This window comes from Dermochelys coriacea, chromosome 3 (assembly GCF_009764565.3).
Source record: "Dermochelys coriacea isolate rDerCor1 chromosome 3, rDerCor1.pri.v4, whole genome shotgun sequence".
Lineage (NCBI taxonomy): Eukaryota > Metazoa > Chordata > Testudines > Dermochelyidae > Dermochelys > Dermochelys coriacea.
In genome coordinates, this window is record NC_050070.1 from 104384831 (window position 1) to 104400136 (window position 15306).

General features: G+C 41.4%; 1 protein-coding gene across 7 annotated transcripts in view; it reads left to right on the forward strand.

Annotated features, from left to right (window-relative positions):
• MYB (MYB proto-oncogene, transcription factor) overlaps positions 1-15042 on the forward strand; it is a 35918-nt gene extending 20876 nt beyond the window's left edge. For all 7 annotated transcript variants that reach the window (XM_043511015.1, XM_038397354.2, XM_038397353.2 and 4 more), the window contains 2 exons: positions 27-134; positions 13655-15042. In XM_043511015.1, coding sequence (XP_043366950.1) covers positions 27-134; positions 13655-13771 — 225 coding nt within the window. In that variant the 3' untranslated portion in view covers positions 13772-15042. The remainder of the gene's footprint in view (positions 1-26; positions 135-13654) is intronic.
• Positions 15043-15306: the final 264 nt, after the last annotated feature.

Below are 15306 nucleotides of genomic sequence, written 5' to 3' on the forward strand. Positions count from 1 at the left end.
ATATTCCCTCTTCTTTTTTTGTTTAGAATCTTCTTACTAGTTCCGTTTTAAAGATGCCAGTGTCAGAAGAGGATGAAAGCATTCACAAAACATTTGCAGTACCTAGAAACAGGCCATTGGCTAGTCCGTTGCAGGTAATTGATCTTCAGATATAAATATCTCTTTATATGTATACCAGACATCTCTTACAGAATGATTTAACAAGTTTTCAGGTGCAGAGAGGTGATATCTTAAGATTAATTGACCAAGGTTTAGCAAACTGATGGCCTCACTTTATCTGGTTGTGCATTCAGTGGTACTCCATACAATACAATGTAGCAGACTGGCACAGTCAAGCTAGTCCTTTCTTAGCTGAAAATAAGAGGATAACAGAGACACATGTTTAACTCTAAAAACAACTATGAGTCCTTGTGGCACCTTAGAGACTAACACATTTATTTGGTTTAACTCTATCACTTGAAAACCTCTTAACTCAACAAGTTTTTTGTCCAGCTTTTGGTATCGGTCTCTCTTGACTGTATTAAATGTTTGTATGTTTTACTGTAATTTGAATAAGGCTAGATTCATTAAGTGTTTACATATGTATGTTTTGCCAAATTTTAACATATAAATATTTAGCCTTTAACATTCAAAGAAACAACATAGGGTCTGATCCAGTTAGGTCATGGAAAGTCCTCCCACTGATCTCTATGTTCTTTGAATCAGACCCTAGAAAACAACAGTAAAAAGTTAGGAAATTGAATAAAACAAGAATAAAGCACTTTACGGATACTGAATAATTAATCTTCCTTCACAGCGTTCATTTTAAGGTAGGTGGCTAAACAACATTATTCCCCTTTTACGGGTGGGGAAAACTGAGGCAGAGACATTTAAGTGATTTGCCCAGTGCCAGAGAGTGCATCATTGTTAGAGTGGGGATTAGAATCCCATAGTTCCTAGTTTTCAGGCATGTGTTCTACAGTATACCACTAATACTCCTCCCCTCCCTCTCTAGCTAGTAATAGCATGATTCAGCATTTATGAATCACCTTTACTTTAATACATACAGATTAAGAATAGTTTTACAGATAAACAATCTACTTTTGAATTTGCATTAATAGGAAAGTTGGTTATTTATAACAGTTCAACAAAGCAGCAAAATCTGCCTTTGATTAATTAGCTAAACCATGGTATATAAAGCAGTATATTAAAAGATCATAAGTCTGTCCATGTTTCTTCTTTTCAAAGGTTAATAATATGTTAATATCAGTAGTAGAACTGTGTGAGAACCAGAATTTCTATTTAGCAGGAAATTCCAGTGTTTTTAAATTTGTTCTCTTTCCAAATTGGAATGAAAACAAAGAATTTAGAAATTTCCAGCAGAACCAAATTTTTGAAAAAATTTTGCTTTGGGCCAATTGAAACAGTTTGTTTTGAAGCTGAGTTTTAAATATATGTATACATTTAATAATATAAAATAATTTCCTAAGTGAAAGTTTGTTTTAAAAAAAAGTGTTCCATTCCAACAATTAAATGGAACATTTTCACTGTATCAGAATGCTTCTTTTTCATATTCTTTTCTAAACCCAATTTCTTTAAAATCGACACATGCCAATGTAAAGTTTCCGTGTGAACCAGAGGTTCCCAAATTTTTTTTGCGGCACCCCCCTTCTCCATGGGAATCACATATAGGCCTCTTCCCCAACTCCCGCCCATCTGGGGAAGAAAGTGACTCACTGAGAGCAGAGGACAGCTTATATCCAGAGTGGTTGCAGGACCCCAACTGGCTTCATCTTCAGAGGTGCCTGTGGCAGCACAGACTGGAGCAGACCAGGGTCCTCCCCCTCCCTCCCTCACTGCCCAGAGCCTCTTGTTCCTGCAGGCTCCAGAGGATTTAAAATATGCGGGGCTGTGGTCTGCCAGGTATCCAGGACAGGACAAGGCAGCAATAGGAAGAGCACACAGGGAGTCCCCAGTGGCCAGGGAACTGAGAAAGGGGAGAGCAGCAGGCTGCTGCTGGGGCGGAGCAGGACTGTGCTTTCTCTTCCTGTCCCCAACCACTGGGAACTTCCTGCCTGCTCTCCCTGCTGCACAGACAGCCACCATGCCTCTGATAACCTCGTCACGCCTTTGGAATTGCAGCCCCCTCCCCAGTTTGACAATCAGCAGTTTAGACAAAAGAGCATTTTCTGGTGAAAAAGCATTCTGTCCAAAAAAAAAAAAAAATTCAGTATGCTCTAGTCAATATGTATAAGATCAGGTTGCATTACTGAGAGATGTCTAGCTAAATCCTGAACACTTCCATGGAAAAGTAAACCCCAACTGAATTTTAAGATTCATGGGAAAGGGGTCGGCAACCTTTTAGAAGTGGTGTGCCGAGTCTTCATTTATTCACTTTAATTTAAGGTTTCACATGCCAGTAATACATTTTAACGTTTTTAGAAGGTCTCTCTCTATAAGTCTATATATTATATAACTAAACTATTGTCATATGTAAACAAGGTTTTCAAAATGTTTAAGAAGAAGCTTACCTGGGCAGCTCCCATTTGGTGCGAGGGGTGCAGGTGGGAATGTGTGGCGGGGGTGCAGGGTCTCCCGTTTGGTGCAAGGGGTGGGGGTGGGGATGTGGGGGGGTGCAAGAATCAGGGCATAGGGTGTGGGAGTCAGGTCAGGGGACTGGGGGTGTGTGAGGAGGGTGCAGGAGTCAGGGCAGAGCGCTGGAGGGGCTGGGTATGTGGGGGGTGCGGGAGTCAGGGTTGGGGTTGTGGGGGGGTACAGGGGTCAGGGCACGGGGCTGGGATGTGGGGAGGGTGCACGGGTGAAGGCAGAGGGCTGGGGGTGTGTGGGGGGGTGCAGGGATCAGGGCAGAGGGCTAGGGGTGTATGAGGAGAGTGCAGGGGTCAGGGCTGGGGATGGGGTCGTGGTGGTCGTATGCCAATTCTACCCCCTTCCCCAAGGTCCCCGGAGCAGAGAGCGCGCTGCGGCTGGCTCATAGCAAGGGCCATCAGCTGATCAGCCGCAGGGAGGGAGAGGAGGAGGGGCAGGAACCCAGCACGCTGGGGGGAGAGGGGAAGCTTGCCTGCCCTGCAAGGAAAGAACGGGGGGGCGGAGAAGAGCGGGCCGGGCAGGATTTTTAATGGCACACTGCTGTCTGCCGTCTCCGGCAGACAGCAGCGTGCCATTAAAAATTGGCTCACGTGCCGTCTTTGGCACACGTGCCATAGGTTGCCGACCACTGTTCTAGGGTGATATTTTCCAAAATGACTAAATGAAATAGGAAACCTGCACAACACATTCAAAAGACCAGCCTGGGAGCTTAAATTCATAACTTTGCTAGACACTAAAAATCATGGACTGAATAGAGACACTGGATTTATGGCCCCTCTTTTTATCCTATGACTACAGGGGTGTTAATGGACCACTCTACCTTGAATGGTCCCTTAGAATATGTGCTAACTACTTACGCTGAACTATCTGTTTGCTCTTGCACTCAAGCTGTGAGGCTCTTAGGGCTTGGCTACACTTACATTTTATAGCGCTCTAACTTGCTGGCTCGGGGGTGTGAAAAATAACCTCCCTGAGCACAGCAAGTCAGAGCGCTTTAAAGCTAGAGAGAGCTCTCTCCCAGTGCTCACACTCGACCACACTCACACTTCAAAGTGCTGCCACGGGAGCGCTCCTGTGACAGCGCTTTGAAGTTTCCAGTGTAGCCATGCCCTTATTACCTTTCCCAGACCTGAGGAAGAGTTCTGTGTAGTTTGAAAGCTTGTGTCTGTCACCAGCAGAAGTTGGTCCAGTAAAAGCTATTACCTCACCCACTTTGTCTCCCTAAATGACATAGGAGCAGAAATTCCATTGAAAATCAGCACTTGTGCTCCTTAGGAGTTTTTGAAAATCCCTCCCCTAGTGACTTACAAAACATTACTGTCTGGTGAATGGGATATTTTGATCTTTGGAAATAGTAAATTAAGTTACATATCCTATTTTGTCAAAGTAAATTTCTTCATTAACTGTTATCAACCAAGAGCCTTATTCTATTTTTTCCTCTTTCCTCATATCAGTATCTGTGGAGAGTTTTGCTATGTATACCGACTAATATATCAGCCTAATTTCTATACAAAATCTTGACACATTTCCATTAGATAAAAATACTGTTGACTTCAGTGGGCATTAAGGATGTTCAGTTGAGTTTTCAGGACCTCTCAGGATTTGGCCAAAGGGTATTTTACCTAAATAGGGACGGAATAAAAACTGACTTAATAACTTAGCCTAATATTTAGTAACTGGGAAACTGAAAGAAGAACTAGTAGTAAAAAATACAAAAACAAGTAGCTGACACAAGACACCTTGGAACAATAGTTCAAAGGTTAAATTCTTTTCTTCTCCATATTTGACAAAGAGACATTCAATGTTTAACCCAAATATAAAATAAAAATTAAGAATGAAGCTACAGGCTGAAATGCTTACCTATTATGACTTATCTGTTTTCTCCCCAGAGGTGAATTACAGCCATTTTATAGTAATGCAGCATCAGGGTTTGACTTTGTGTCTCTCATAACAAATCCAAATTAGCATTAGTGACATGCAGATAAAGAACAAAAGAACCAAATTCATCCCTGATGTAACTGTTGACACCAGTGGATTTACATCAGTGATGAATTTGGGCCAGTATTTCTCTCTCCAACTTGTAGGGACAATTATACTCTCATCAGCTTCATTTCATCCACTACAGGAGGATCCTGTATATGTAGTAAAAGCAGAATGTTTTTTCTAACAGGTACAAAACAGCTGAAACTCTTTAGTGCATAACCAGATTCAGTAAGCTTTCCCTTACATTGTTCCCCCCCCCCCGCTCCATTTTCTAAATGTTTTCTACCTAGGTAGGTTTACTAGTAATCATAGAATCGTAAGACGGAAGGGAAGGTCTTCTACTCCAGTCCCCTGCACTCAAGGCAGGACTAAGGCTATGCCTAGACTACCACTGATGTTGGCAAAACTTATATTGCTCAGGGATGTGAATATTCCACCCCCGAGTGACATAAATTATGCCTGCAAAAAGCATTAGTGTGCACAGCACTGTGTCGGCGGGAGAGCTTCTCATGCAGCTCATTGTGGGTGGATTAATTATGGTGATGGGAGAGCTCTCTCCAGTCGACATAGAGCCATTACGTGAGTGATCTTACAGCGGTGCAGCTGCATCGGTATAGCTGTGCAACTGTAAGCTCTCTAGTGTAGACATAGCCTAAGTATTATCTAGGTCATCCCTTACAGGTGTTTGTCTAATCTGCTCTTTAAAATCTCCAGTGATGGAGATTCCATAGCTTCCCTAGGCAATTCATTCTAGTGCTTAACTACCCAGACAGTTAGGAAGTTTTTCCTAATGTCCAGCCTAAATCTCCATTGCTGCAATTTAAGCCCATTGCTTCTTGTCCTATCTTGAAGAGGTTAAGGAGAACAATTTTTCTCCCTCCTTGTGACAGCCTTTTATGTACTTGAAAACTGTTATGTCCCCCCTCAGTCTTTTCTTCTCCAGACTAAACAAACCCAGTTTTTTAAATCTTTCCTCATAGGTCATGTTTTCTAGACCTTTAATCATTTTTGTTGCTCTCCTCTGGACTTTCTCCAATTTGTCCACATCTTTCCTGAAATGTGGCATGCAGAACTGGACACAATACTCCAGATGAGGCCTAATAAGCAGAGAGTAAAGCAGAAGAATTACTTCTCATGTCTTGCTTACAATATTCCTGCTAATACATCCCAGAATGATGTTAGCTTTTTTTGCAACAGCTTTACACTGTTGACTTATATTTAGCTTGTGATCCACTATGACCCCCCAGATCCCTTTCCGCAGTACTCCTTCCTAGGCAGTCATTTCCCATTTTGTATGTGTGCAATTGATTGTTCCTTCCTCAGTGGAGTACTTGGCATTTATCCTTATTGAATTTCATCCTATTTGGAGAAATGGTCTGAAATAATATGTCCAGATCATTTTGAATTTTAATCCTATCCTCCAAAGCATTTGCAACCACTCCCAGCTTGGTATCATCTGCAGACTTTATAAGTATACTCTCTATGCCATTATCTAAATCAGGGGTGGGCAAACTTTTTGGCCCGAGGGCCACATCGGGGTTGCGAAACAGTATGGAGGGCCGGGTAGGGAAGGCTGTGCCTCTGCAAACAGCCTGGCCCCCGCCCCCTATCCACCCCCTCCCATTTCCTGCCCCCTGACTGCCCCGCTCAGAACCCCCGACCCATCCAACCCCCCCTGCTCCTTGTCCCCTAACCGCCCCCTCCCAAGACCCCCCACCCCTAACTGCCCCCCGAGACCCCACCCACTATCCATCCTCCCTGCTCCCTGTCCCCTGACTGCGCCAATCCCTATCCACACCCCCAGTCCCTGACAGGCCCCCAGAGACCCCCCAACCCATCCAACCCCCCTACTCCTTGTCCCCTAACTGCCCCCCTGAGGCCCCCTGATCCCTGGGGACCCCAACCCCTATCCAACCCCCCCAATCCCTGTCTCCTGACTGCCACCTCCACTCCATCCAACCTCCCCCTGTCTGCCCCCTGGGACCTCCTGCCCCTTATCCAACCCCTCCCTCCCCCTTACCATGCCAGCAGCAGGACAGACTTATCGGAAAGCCTGGGAGGTGGGTGTGCTCAAGCCGCGCTGCTCGCACAGTGGCATGGCTGTGGGGGAGGGGCCGGGGACTAGCCTCCCTGGCCAGGAGGTCAGGGGCTCGGCAGGACAGTCCCGCGGGCTGGATGTGGCCCACAGGTCATAGTTTGCCCACCTCTGATCTAAATCATTGATGAAGATATTGTAGAGAACCAGATGCAGAATTGATCCGTTCAGGACCCCACTTGATATGTCCTTCCAGCTTGATTGTGAACCACTGACAACTAGTTTCCGGGAACAGTTTTATGCACCCACTTTAAAGTAGCTGTACCTGAACCTTTACTGCCCAGCCTGAAGCTAGACCCCAGCTCAAACAAACATCTTTGTTTATCCAAACACCCAGTTATCTGAAAGCTTTGGATGTCCCCCAAGCCGTTCAGAGTGTACTGTGTTTGGGCTTTATGTGATGGGTTAATTTCACCCAGAGTCCTTTCATGGTCATCATTCAAACAAAACTCCATTTCACTGCAGATGGACTTTTGCCTGAGTAAGGACTTCAAGAGATAAGACTTAGGGATAAGTCCTTACCCAGGTAAACTGATTCACTTCAGTGGTATTTTGTCTGAGTAAAACCTGGCTCTGTAAAGACTTTAGGATTTGGCTGTTCAAGTGTAATATGTATGCTTTTAAAGAACATTTATATATATTCATGTTATTCATTTATATATATTCACCCAATAAACTAACATATTCACTAGTCTATCAGATTACAAGAACGATCACAAAATATACAATACCCGGGAAAAAAAATCAGGCTAAATCACAGACTGCACACCCATTCCCGCAGTCTTCACTCTGGTAAAACACATCACCTCACAGCAGCCATTTTAAAATAGAAAACGTCTAAAAAAATTGATTTGTTTAGAAATAACAAAAGGAAACTACATGTTGTACAAGCTCTGCATGTTTAAACAGCACATTCTTAAACCTTTAGCTCCCATCACTTTCCTCTTTTTAACCACAGACTGACACCCTTCAGTTTGAATTTCCTGACTTTCAATGGTTTATGTCACAATCTTAATTTTCTTTTAAAGAATGAGTTTAATGCAAGTTAAAAACACAGTTACTTCTACTCTGGAGCCTTGTTAGTCTTCTCCAAGGGCCATTGTTATGATTTGACAGGATCTTCAATTTTCTCCTTTTTTATTTTGTGGAGTTTCTTACAGGACATTGAAGTTAGGCTACAAAGCAAAACACATACACATGAGACAGCATCTATAGCTTGCAGCAGAGATCTTTGTGAAGAACCTGCTGGTGACTGGCTTTCTGGGGATATTGGGATCATAAGGCCATGTTTCCCTCTGTTCCCAGAGTGAAGCAGGGGATCAGAACAGCCCTAATCCCACTAGAAGAGTTGAACTTTGTGTGGAGGGAAATGTGGCCATGATGTATAGTATGTTTTCTGCTAGTTGGGTAGCTCCTTCTCTCTGTTCTATGGCTGATACACAGGCACCCTTGCTTCCTTCAGTTGTGCAAAGCAGAAGAGGTCAGAAGTCAGGGGACAATCAGTCTGTGCAACTGTGTTCTCTGGGCAGCAAATGCATCAGAAGTGACTGCTGCCTTAACAACTGTGGTTCCTTCATACAGTTTTCAGAGACCACGGAAAGAGTACAGGCACATGGCAGCAGAGAGGCTATTGCAGCATTAACATGAGCTTTGAATTGAAAGAATGTAATCTAAAGGAGGAAGAAAAATCTAAAGGGAAAATCCTGAAGTCTTTACTTGGGAACAAAATCTGACAGGTGTTCAGCGTTTGTCTCATTATCCTTACCCAGAAAAACTCTCGTTGGTTCCAAATGTGAATGTTGCCTGAAGTAGGATTCCTATCACTACCAAATACTTGTTCCTAACATTGATATAATCAGTATAATAATAAAAGCCAAAGGGCCTTGACATTTTATTTTATTTAGCAAGAGTGGGCTACGTATCTGTACAATTGGAAGAACACCAAGTTGGGGAGGGGATTGCTCAGTGCCCCAGTAAGAGCCAATGTCTACACTGCAGTTAAACATCTGTGGCTGGCTCATGTCAGCTGCCTTGGAAATGCCGGGGTTTGGCTGTGGGGCTGTAAAATGGCAGTGTAGATGTTCAGGCTCAGGCTGCAGCCCGTAGGGTCCGAGAGCCCAGGCTTCACCCAGAGCCCAAATGTCTACAGCACAATTTTAGAACCCTGCAAGCCCAATTCAGCTGAATGATTCAGCCACGGGTGTTTACTTGCAGTGTAGTCATATCCCTTAGTGTTGTTCTATTGCTGCTACTTAAGCAAATTAGAACTGATTATTCGCTAAGCAAATGAAGTAGAATTGGTTTACGGTAACTTGACATGCGCATTAATCTTCACATGGAACTGATAAATAGCTAGTGAAAAAACATGCCTCAGTTCCAAATACTGATGAAATAGGGAAGCTTAAGGTTATATTTGATGGGTATTATGTTCTGTTAGGGAAATACTTTATTAGGGCATCTATTCTGCTGTTACTGTTAAGTAAGGAGCTCTGCATTTCTACTGTAACCCTGCTTCTAACGGCATGCTGTAACTGAGCCATAAAATATCAGTATAGGTTGCAATTAGTCTCAGTACCCCACATACTCTTTAAGTAGAGAAGGAGGGTAAAACACTCTCAATAGTCTCACCCCTTAGAATGTCTGTGACAGTTTCTTTAATGTAAGAACAACTGGGCCAAATGCTGCTCAGATGCACCTGGGCAGATGTAGAGGAACATCAATAACTTCAGTGAAGCAATTGCAGATTTTCACTGGCCTAACTGAGATCAGAATCTGGTCCAGGGAGTTTTAAATATATCTTCCAATATGTGCCTTTGCCCAAGATTTTTATTATATTTCCATCAGTGTAGTAGCTCTGTATTACGTGACTACAGAAGTGCTCGTTGCGAGTACCATTCTCAGCAGGTACAGTGTGGTAATGCTGAAAGAACGTGTTAAAAATATACAGACTGCATAATATAAGGAATTCATACTCTGGGTGCAGAAAGGCTAGTCCTGTCAGAAAAGCACCTTTGCACAGCCTTGTCTTGCCTTACTGTTCTGTTTTCTTTAAAGGATCCAAGTTTTTATTTAAAGTGCTTTAATTGGATATCCCAGTTAAAGCTTTAACAGTTTGTTTACAGTTCACTTCTGCCTGGGGCAGCTGAAGGCACGTTACAGGATAAGTGAGATAATTCCTCTGCCAAGAGAAGGATGTGCTGATAGGATTACTGATGCAAAAAATGAACCAAGGAGAATGACATGGCTAGAATTGTACCACAGGTCTCTTAATTGTATGGGAACTCATGGTAGCATACATATTCTGTTTTTTTTCCATTATTCTAATTTTAAAGAGGGAAAAAACTGTCAGTGAATAAACAAAAATACTGCTACAGAAATATTGGTAACAGAAAACTGAAAGAATTCTTACCCATATGGAGACTTAAAGGCCTGATCCAAAGCCCATTAGGCTTCAGTGCGCTTTGGATCATGCCCTAAAGCTTCTAATTATGGGCCCAATCCTTTAGTCTTTGTGCAGCAAAACTCCTATTGACGGCAACAGTTTTGCCTATGTAAGGCACTGTTAAGTGAGCTCTGAAACAGGGAAGGTAATGACGGCTCTCTAAAAGGTGTATTTTAGTGCCTGGTTCTGACCTGTTTCCTTTATGTCTCTAGCTTTCTGGTCAACCCCTGTCCCTTTCTTTTAATCTTTTGATGTGAATATTAGGCTCTGCTTTTTGCACTCATGTTGAAATTCTCTTGAAACTGAGCCATGTTGATGCTTTTGCTGATCTGATTCATTGTGCTTCTCAGCCTCCAAGTTGCTTTTCCCTCTTTACAAAGTGGCTTCTTTCGACTTTTGTATTCACATCCGGAAATGTGCTCTGCCTGGGTTGTGAGACCTAACGATCTGTGCCAAGAGTGGAAGTAGAATTGCTTGAGTTCAGATGACTTTAACACATGCCTCCAGAAGTGAGCTGCAAGGCTGGCAGAGCAAAGGCATTGTGCTTTGTTAGGGGCTTGTTCTAACTTTCTTAAAACATTATCTGAATACCAAACGACAAGAGTGAAAACTTTAATAGAAATCATACAGGTACTTTGGTCCAAATTCCGTGGTCCTTATTCAAACAAAACTCATACTGACTTAAATTGGACTAAAGAATTTGTCTGTTCACGGGTACTTTGTGTGTGGGGGGAGGGAGAATTAATGAAGTCTAAATTTCTAGTACAGATAGAAAACATATTAGAAGCCAAATTCCGTCATCATATGAGTTCTTCTCTATAGACATAAGTCACTTAAAATTGATGCATGTTGTGTATCCACTGAATTCTCCTCTACCCCCTCATAATATTTTTGTGCCTGATCTAACTCTGCTTTCTCATTGTGGCATGGGAGACAACAGATACCAAAAGTAGGGTTTGGTACTGTTTCATTGGATTCTTCCATCTTGACACTCACTTAAATGAAGGCCAATGTGGTGAAAATGTTATTTAATGCTTTAAGTGGAATAACAGACATGTAGCAGCCTGCTGAGATATGGAGATGGCAGGATACATGGGTTTTTAACACATACATCTCTTAATGCAAAGAGCCCAATGTAAAAATACCTGACACTCAAGAATCGTTTATGAAATTGGGACACTCTCTGCATGATTTTAGTTCCATTTTTAAAAAATTGTCAGCTTGAGACAGATGGAATCTTGCTGCCATATGTTTTCAGCTATTTAAAGGAAGACTGAACCCACTTTTGTAGACCAGCACATTGAAACTTCAGAAGCTCAGAAGGAAAATGGACACATACTTTTGTCATTTAAAACATCAGACTTCTGGAATGACCAAACAGGGGAAAGTTTTCTTTCAACTATTTACTAGAGGCCAAATTCGACCCTGTAGTAAAATCAGTGGCGTTACGCCAGAAATTAATTTGACCCTTTTGAGAGAGAATCCAGAAATGTGGGGGATAAACATTTCACAAGCACCTAAGTCACTTAGGTGTCTAACTCCCATTGAAAGTCAATCTAACTAGGCTTCTCAATGACTTAGGTGCTTTTGAAAATTGAACCCTGGAAGCTGTTTACCTAAAACATACGAGGAAGTTGCAGCATTTTGAGGCATGTCACGTGTGTCTGTGAAGTGAAAAGTATGTCACACCTGCTTTTTAGCTGTGGTATGTAATCTAGACGGAGTCACACCACACGGTGTATGACAAGATGAGGTTGGGTTGAACTAGGTGTATGACATGTCTCTTCACAGATACATGCAGAGCCTAATGATTTCATGTCTGACCTAGCACTCCTTCTGGGTGGGGGACTTTACTGGAAGTCAGTGGGAGTTTTGCATGCAAAAAGACTGTAGGATCAGACCCAACATTTGGAATCTAAAAATAAATGGGTAAAGGCAAAAAATAAATTAAAAAAGAAAAATCCAGATATAATATGATGTGCAGCAGCTTTCACCTGGATCCCACTTCTTATGTGTTGTATCCCTTTCCCTCATTTATTCTCTCTCTTTCAGATTGTAAACCCTTTTGGGCAAGGAGTACATCTGCTTATGTATTTGTACAGCACCCTGCACAGCAAAGTTTTTATTGGGGATATTTGTTAAATGTTATCTAGGATAACACATGTATATAATCAATCAAATTATATACTGGGTTCCATGGCTTTCCACATCAAACCTAAATGTGTCTCAAATAACATTGTTCCCAGTTAGGATGATAATCTATATAAATTCAGGTTAGAGACTAACTAAGGAGACTATTATGTGTTCAGTAGGCCAAAACAAGTACCTTAAACAGCACATGCTTTAATCTAGAGTCCTAGAATTAGGGCAAATAATGACCATGTAATTAAGCAGTGTGGATCTTGAAATGTACAAGATGCTGCATGTTGCAGGCAAAGGAGGATTCGTGTTTGTTTCTGCTGATTTGGCCACACTTTTAGATCTTCAGGCAATCAGGAGATCCACCAACTTGTTGTGAACAACAGAACAATTCCCCTCTTAGCAAACAATTTTGAATCAAGAAATTATGTTTAGATGTTTGGAACACAGAAATTTATATGGCTTGCACTGCCTAATAATGCAGTTGTGTGTTTAGATGGTAAATTGCCCTGGCAAAAGTGTTAGTTTGAACAACAAAAGTAGATCAGAGGAAAAATGTGTGTGTTAGTAAATTCCAGGAGCTGAAATTCCTACACTAATTATGGCTCCAGGCAATGAAGAACATTTCACCTGTATAGTGAGTAAACAAACACACTGTGCGCAGCCCTCACCGTGGATATGTTTATCTCAGCGTAACACTGTACTGAACAGTCTCCAGTCCCTGTAAATAATCCAAGAACTTGAATGTCTTCAATTATAATTAGCATGTTATTTCTGCTGAAAGCCAGTTCTCCTCCTCTTCCTCCTCTCTGCTAAAGTGGATCTATGACTGGGTATGTGCTAATGACTACGCATAGGTAAAAGTGGCTGAGAAGGTTGAACTATTTGTTAGCTGCTGTCATGATCATCAAATCTGGTTGAGGGGTGCAGAGGCAGGTAGAATCTATCTTTATAGTCTAAAAATCCAGCAGGAATTTACAGGTGCCTGTAATTTTTAATGTCAGAGCAGTGTTAGGGTTAACCTGCAAAGAACATCGCTAATTAGGCCTTTACTAGAAAGGCAAGAGAAGGGGACTCTCTGAAGATACTCTTGTACAGAGGAAGGACAGCCTTCTAAGTCTGAGGAGATTTGAGTTCCATTCCCTGCTCTGCCTGTTTGATCGTAAATCATTTAATCTCTTTCTCTGCCTCAGTTGCCCATCTGTAAAATGGAATAATATTTCCTTGGTATATCTTGTCTAATTAGATGTTAAATTCTTCAGGGCGGGGGACTGTCTCCGAGTATGTTTGCATAGTGTCTAGCACCTTGGGGTCTGATCTGAGTTGGGGCCTGGAGGTGCTACCATGATACAAAAAAATAAATAATATTCTACCAGACCCTAACTTCTCTCCTTGTTTTTAAAATTTAGCACCTGAGCAATGCCTGGGAATCAGCATCCTGTGGGAAGATAGAGGATCAGATGATCCTTACCGAGCAGGCACGCAAATACATGAATGCATTCTCAGCACGGACTCTGGTCATGTAAAGGGTCTACAGACAAGCATTATAGTTTTCAAAACACTTCACATTGACCTGGAATTCACCATTCCTCTACATGAAAACTTTTCACGAATGGGAGAAGAACATATTTTTGTTGTGGTACAACAGTTGGGAGCAGCACAAAGTGCATTTAGTCACTGAGCATATTCTTGTTGGATTTCACCCAACTTAAAAGGATTTTTTTAAATAAATGACACTTGCCTAAATTATTAGGTATTGAATTTTAATCAATTAATTATTATCTTAATGCAGACTTTTAAAAATCAAGTGATTTTTTTTGTACTTTTTCAGATCAAGCAGACATAATACACCAGTATTGTTATTTCAGTGACAAAATGTGTAGGGTTTTTATAAAGAGCAGGTACTCAGACAGTTTTATTCTAAATCACTGAACAAAATGCATTGATATAAAATACTGCAATAAAAAAAGCATTACTACAAACGCTAGTCTATACAAAGGGGGAAACTGATCAAGATTGTGAATGCTCAAAAATCCATACCGTTTGAAGTACTATTTGATTTTGTTATGGTTTTAGACCACTTATACATTGTGTGTTTCTGTTTTGGGGGGATTTTTATTAGCTTGCTTTAAAAATTATTACTGTATGAAACATAGATTTATGAGAGCAAATTATATTTTTATTCAGTAATTTAATTTTGTAAATGCCAAATGGATACTGTGTTTTGCTGCTATGGACTTTAGCATGTAGACGTGCTGCTAGTGTAAAAGGGGCAGTAGAGCTTTATATGGAAAGAAAACAAACTTTGGTGTTAGCTAATTGACTCTGCACTAGCATTTCAGACCTTTTTTATTTTATTTTTTTATATATTTACTTTCCCCCTCCCCCTTTTTTTATAAGCAATACTTTTGAACACTGTTCCTGGGAGATTTCTTTTTTATTTTTTGTCTGGTTGTGTTTTGTTTCTCATTGGTTTGTAAGAGCATGCATTGCACCTTCATATGTTTGGGAGAACGCTGTCTTGTTCATGTTGTCTGTTTCGTTCCATGTTTAGCCTAATTGTCCCCTAACTTGGGTTTCACGTACTGAATCAGGTTCTTAGAAATGTATGGTTCTTTATACTGCCGTACCAAACCTCTACCGATATGGCAAGAACACTGATTTTTTTTGTTTTTAATAAGACTCTGACTTTGCTGCCTTAATAGCATTTGGTGCAGCTTCATCTGCACTTAATTTTTGATATGACAATGTACTGCCTTGTAGATAAATAAAGTGTGTCCTTTTTTTTTTACTTAAATTCGCTTAGTCTCTGAAACTTGCTCATACTAAACATTATTGTCAGAAATGATATTGCCACCATCAAGTCAACGGGACTTTTTCCATTGAGGCCAATGGGACAATTAGATGAGTAAGCATTAGCAGGTTGGGTTCTGCCTCAGTCCAGTATATAGTAGTAGTATATTCTTAGTAGCATTCTAAGAGTATGACTTTGTTCAGACCTAAAGGGCCTCATCCTGTTGCACAGTCAACACCCTCAACTCTTACTGACCTTTATGGGAGT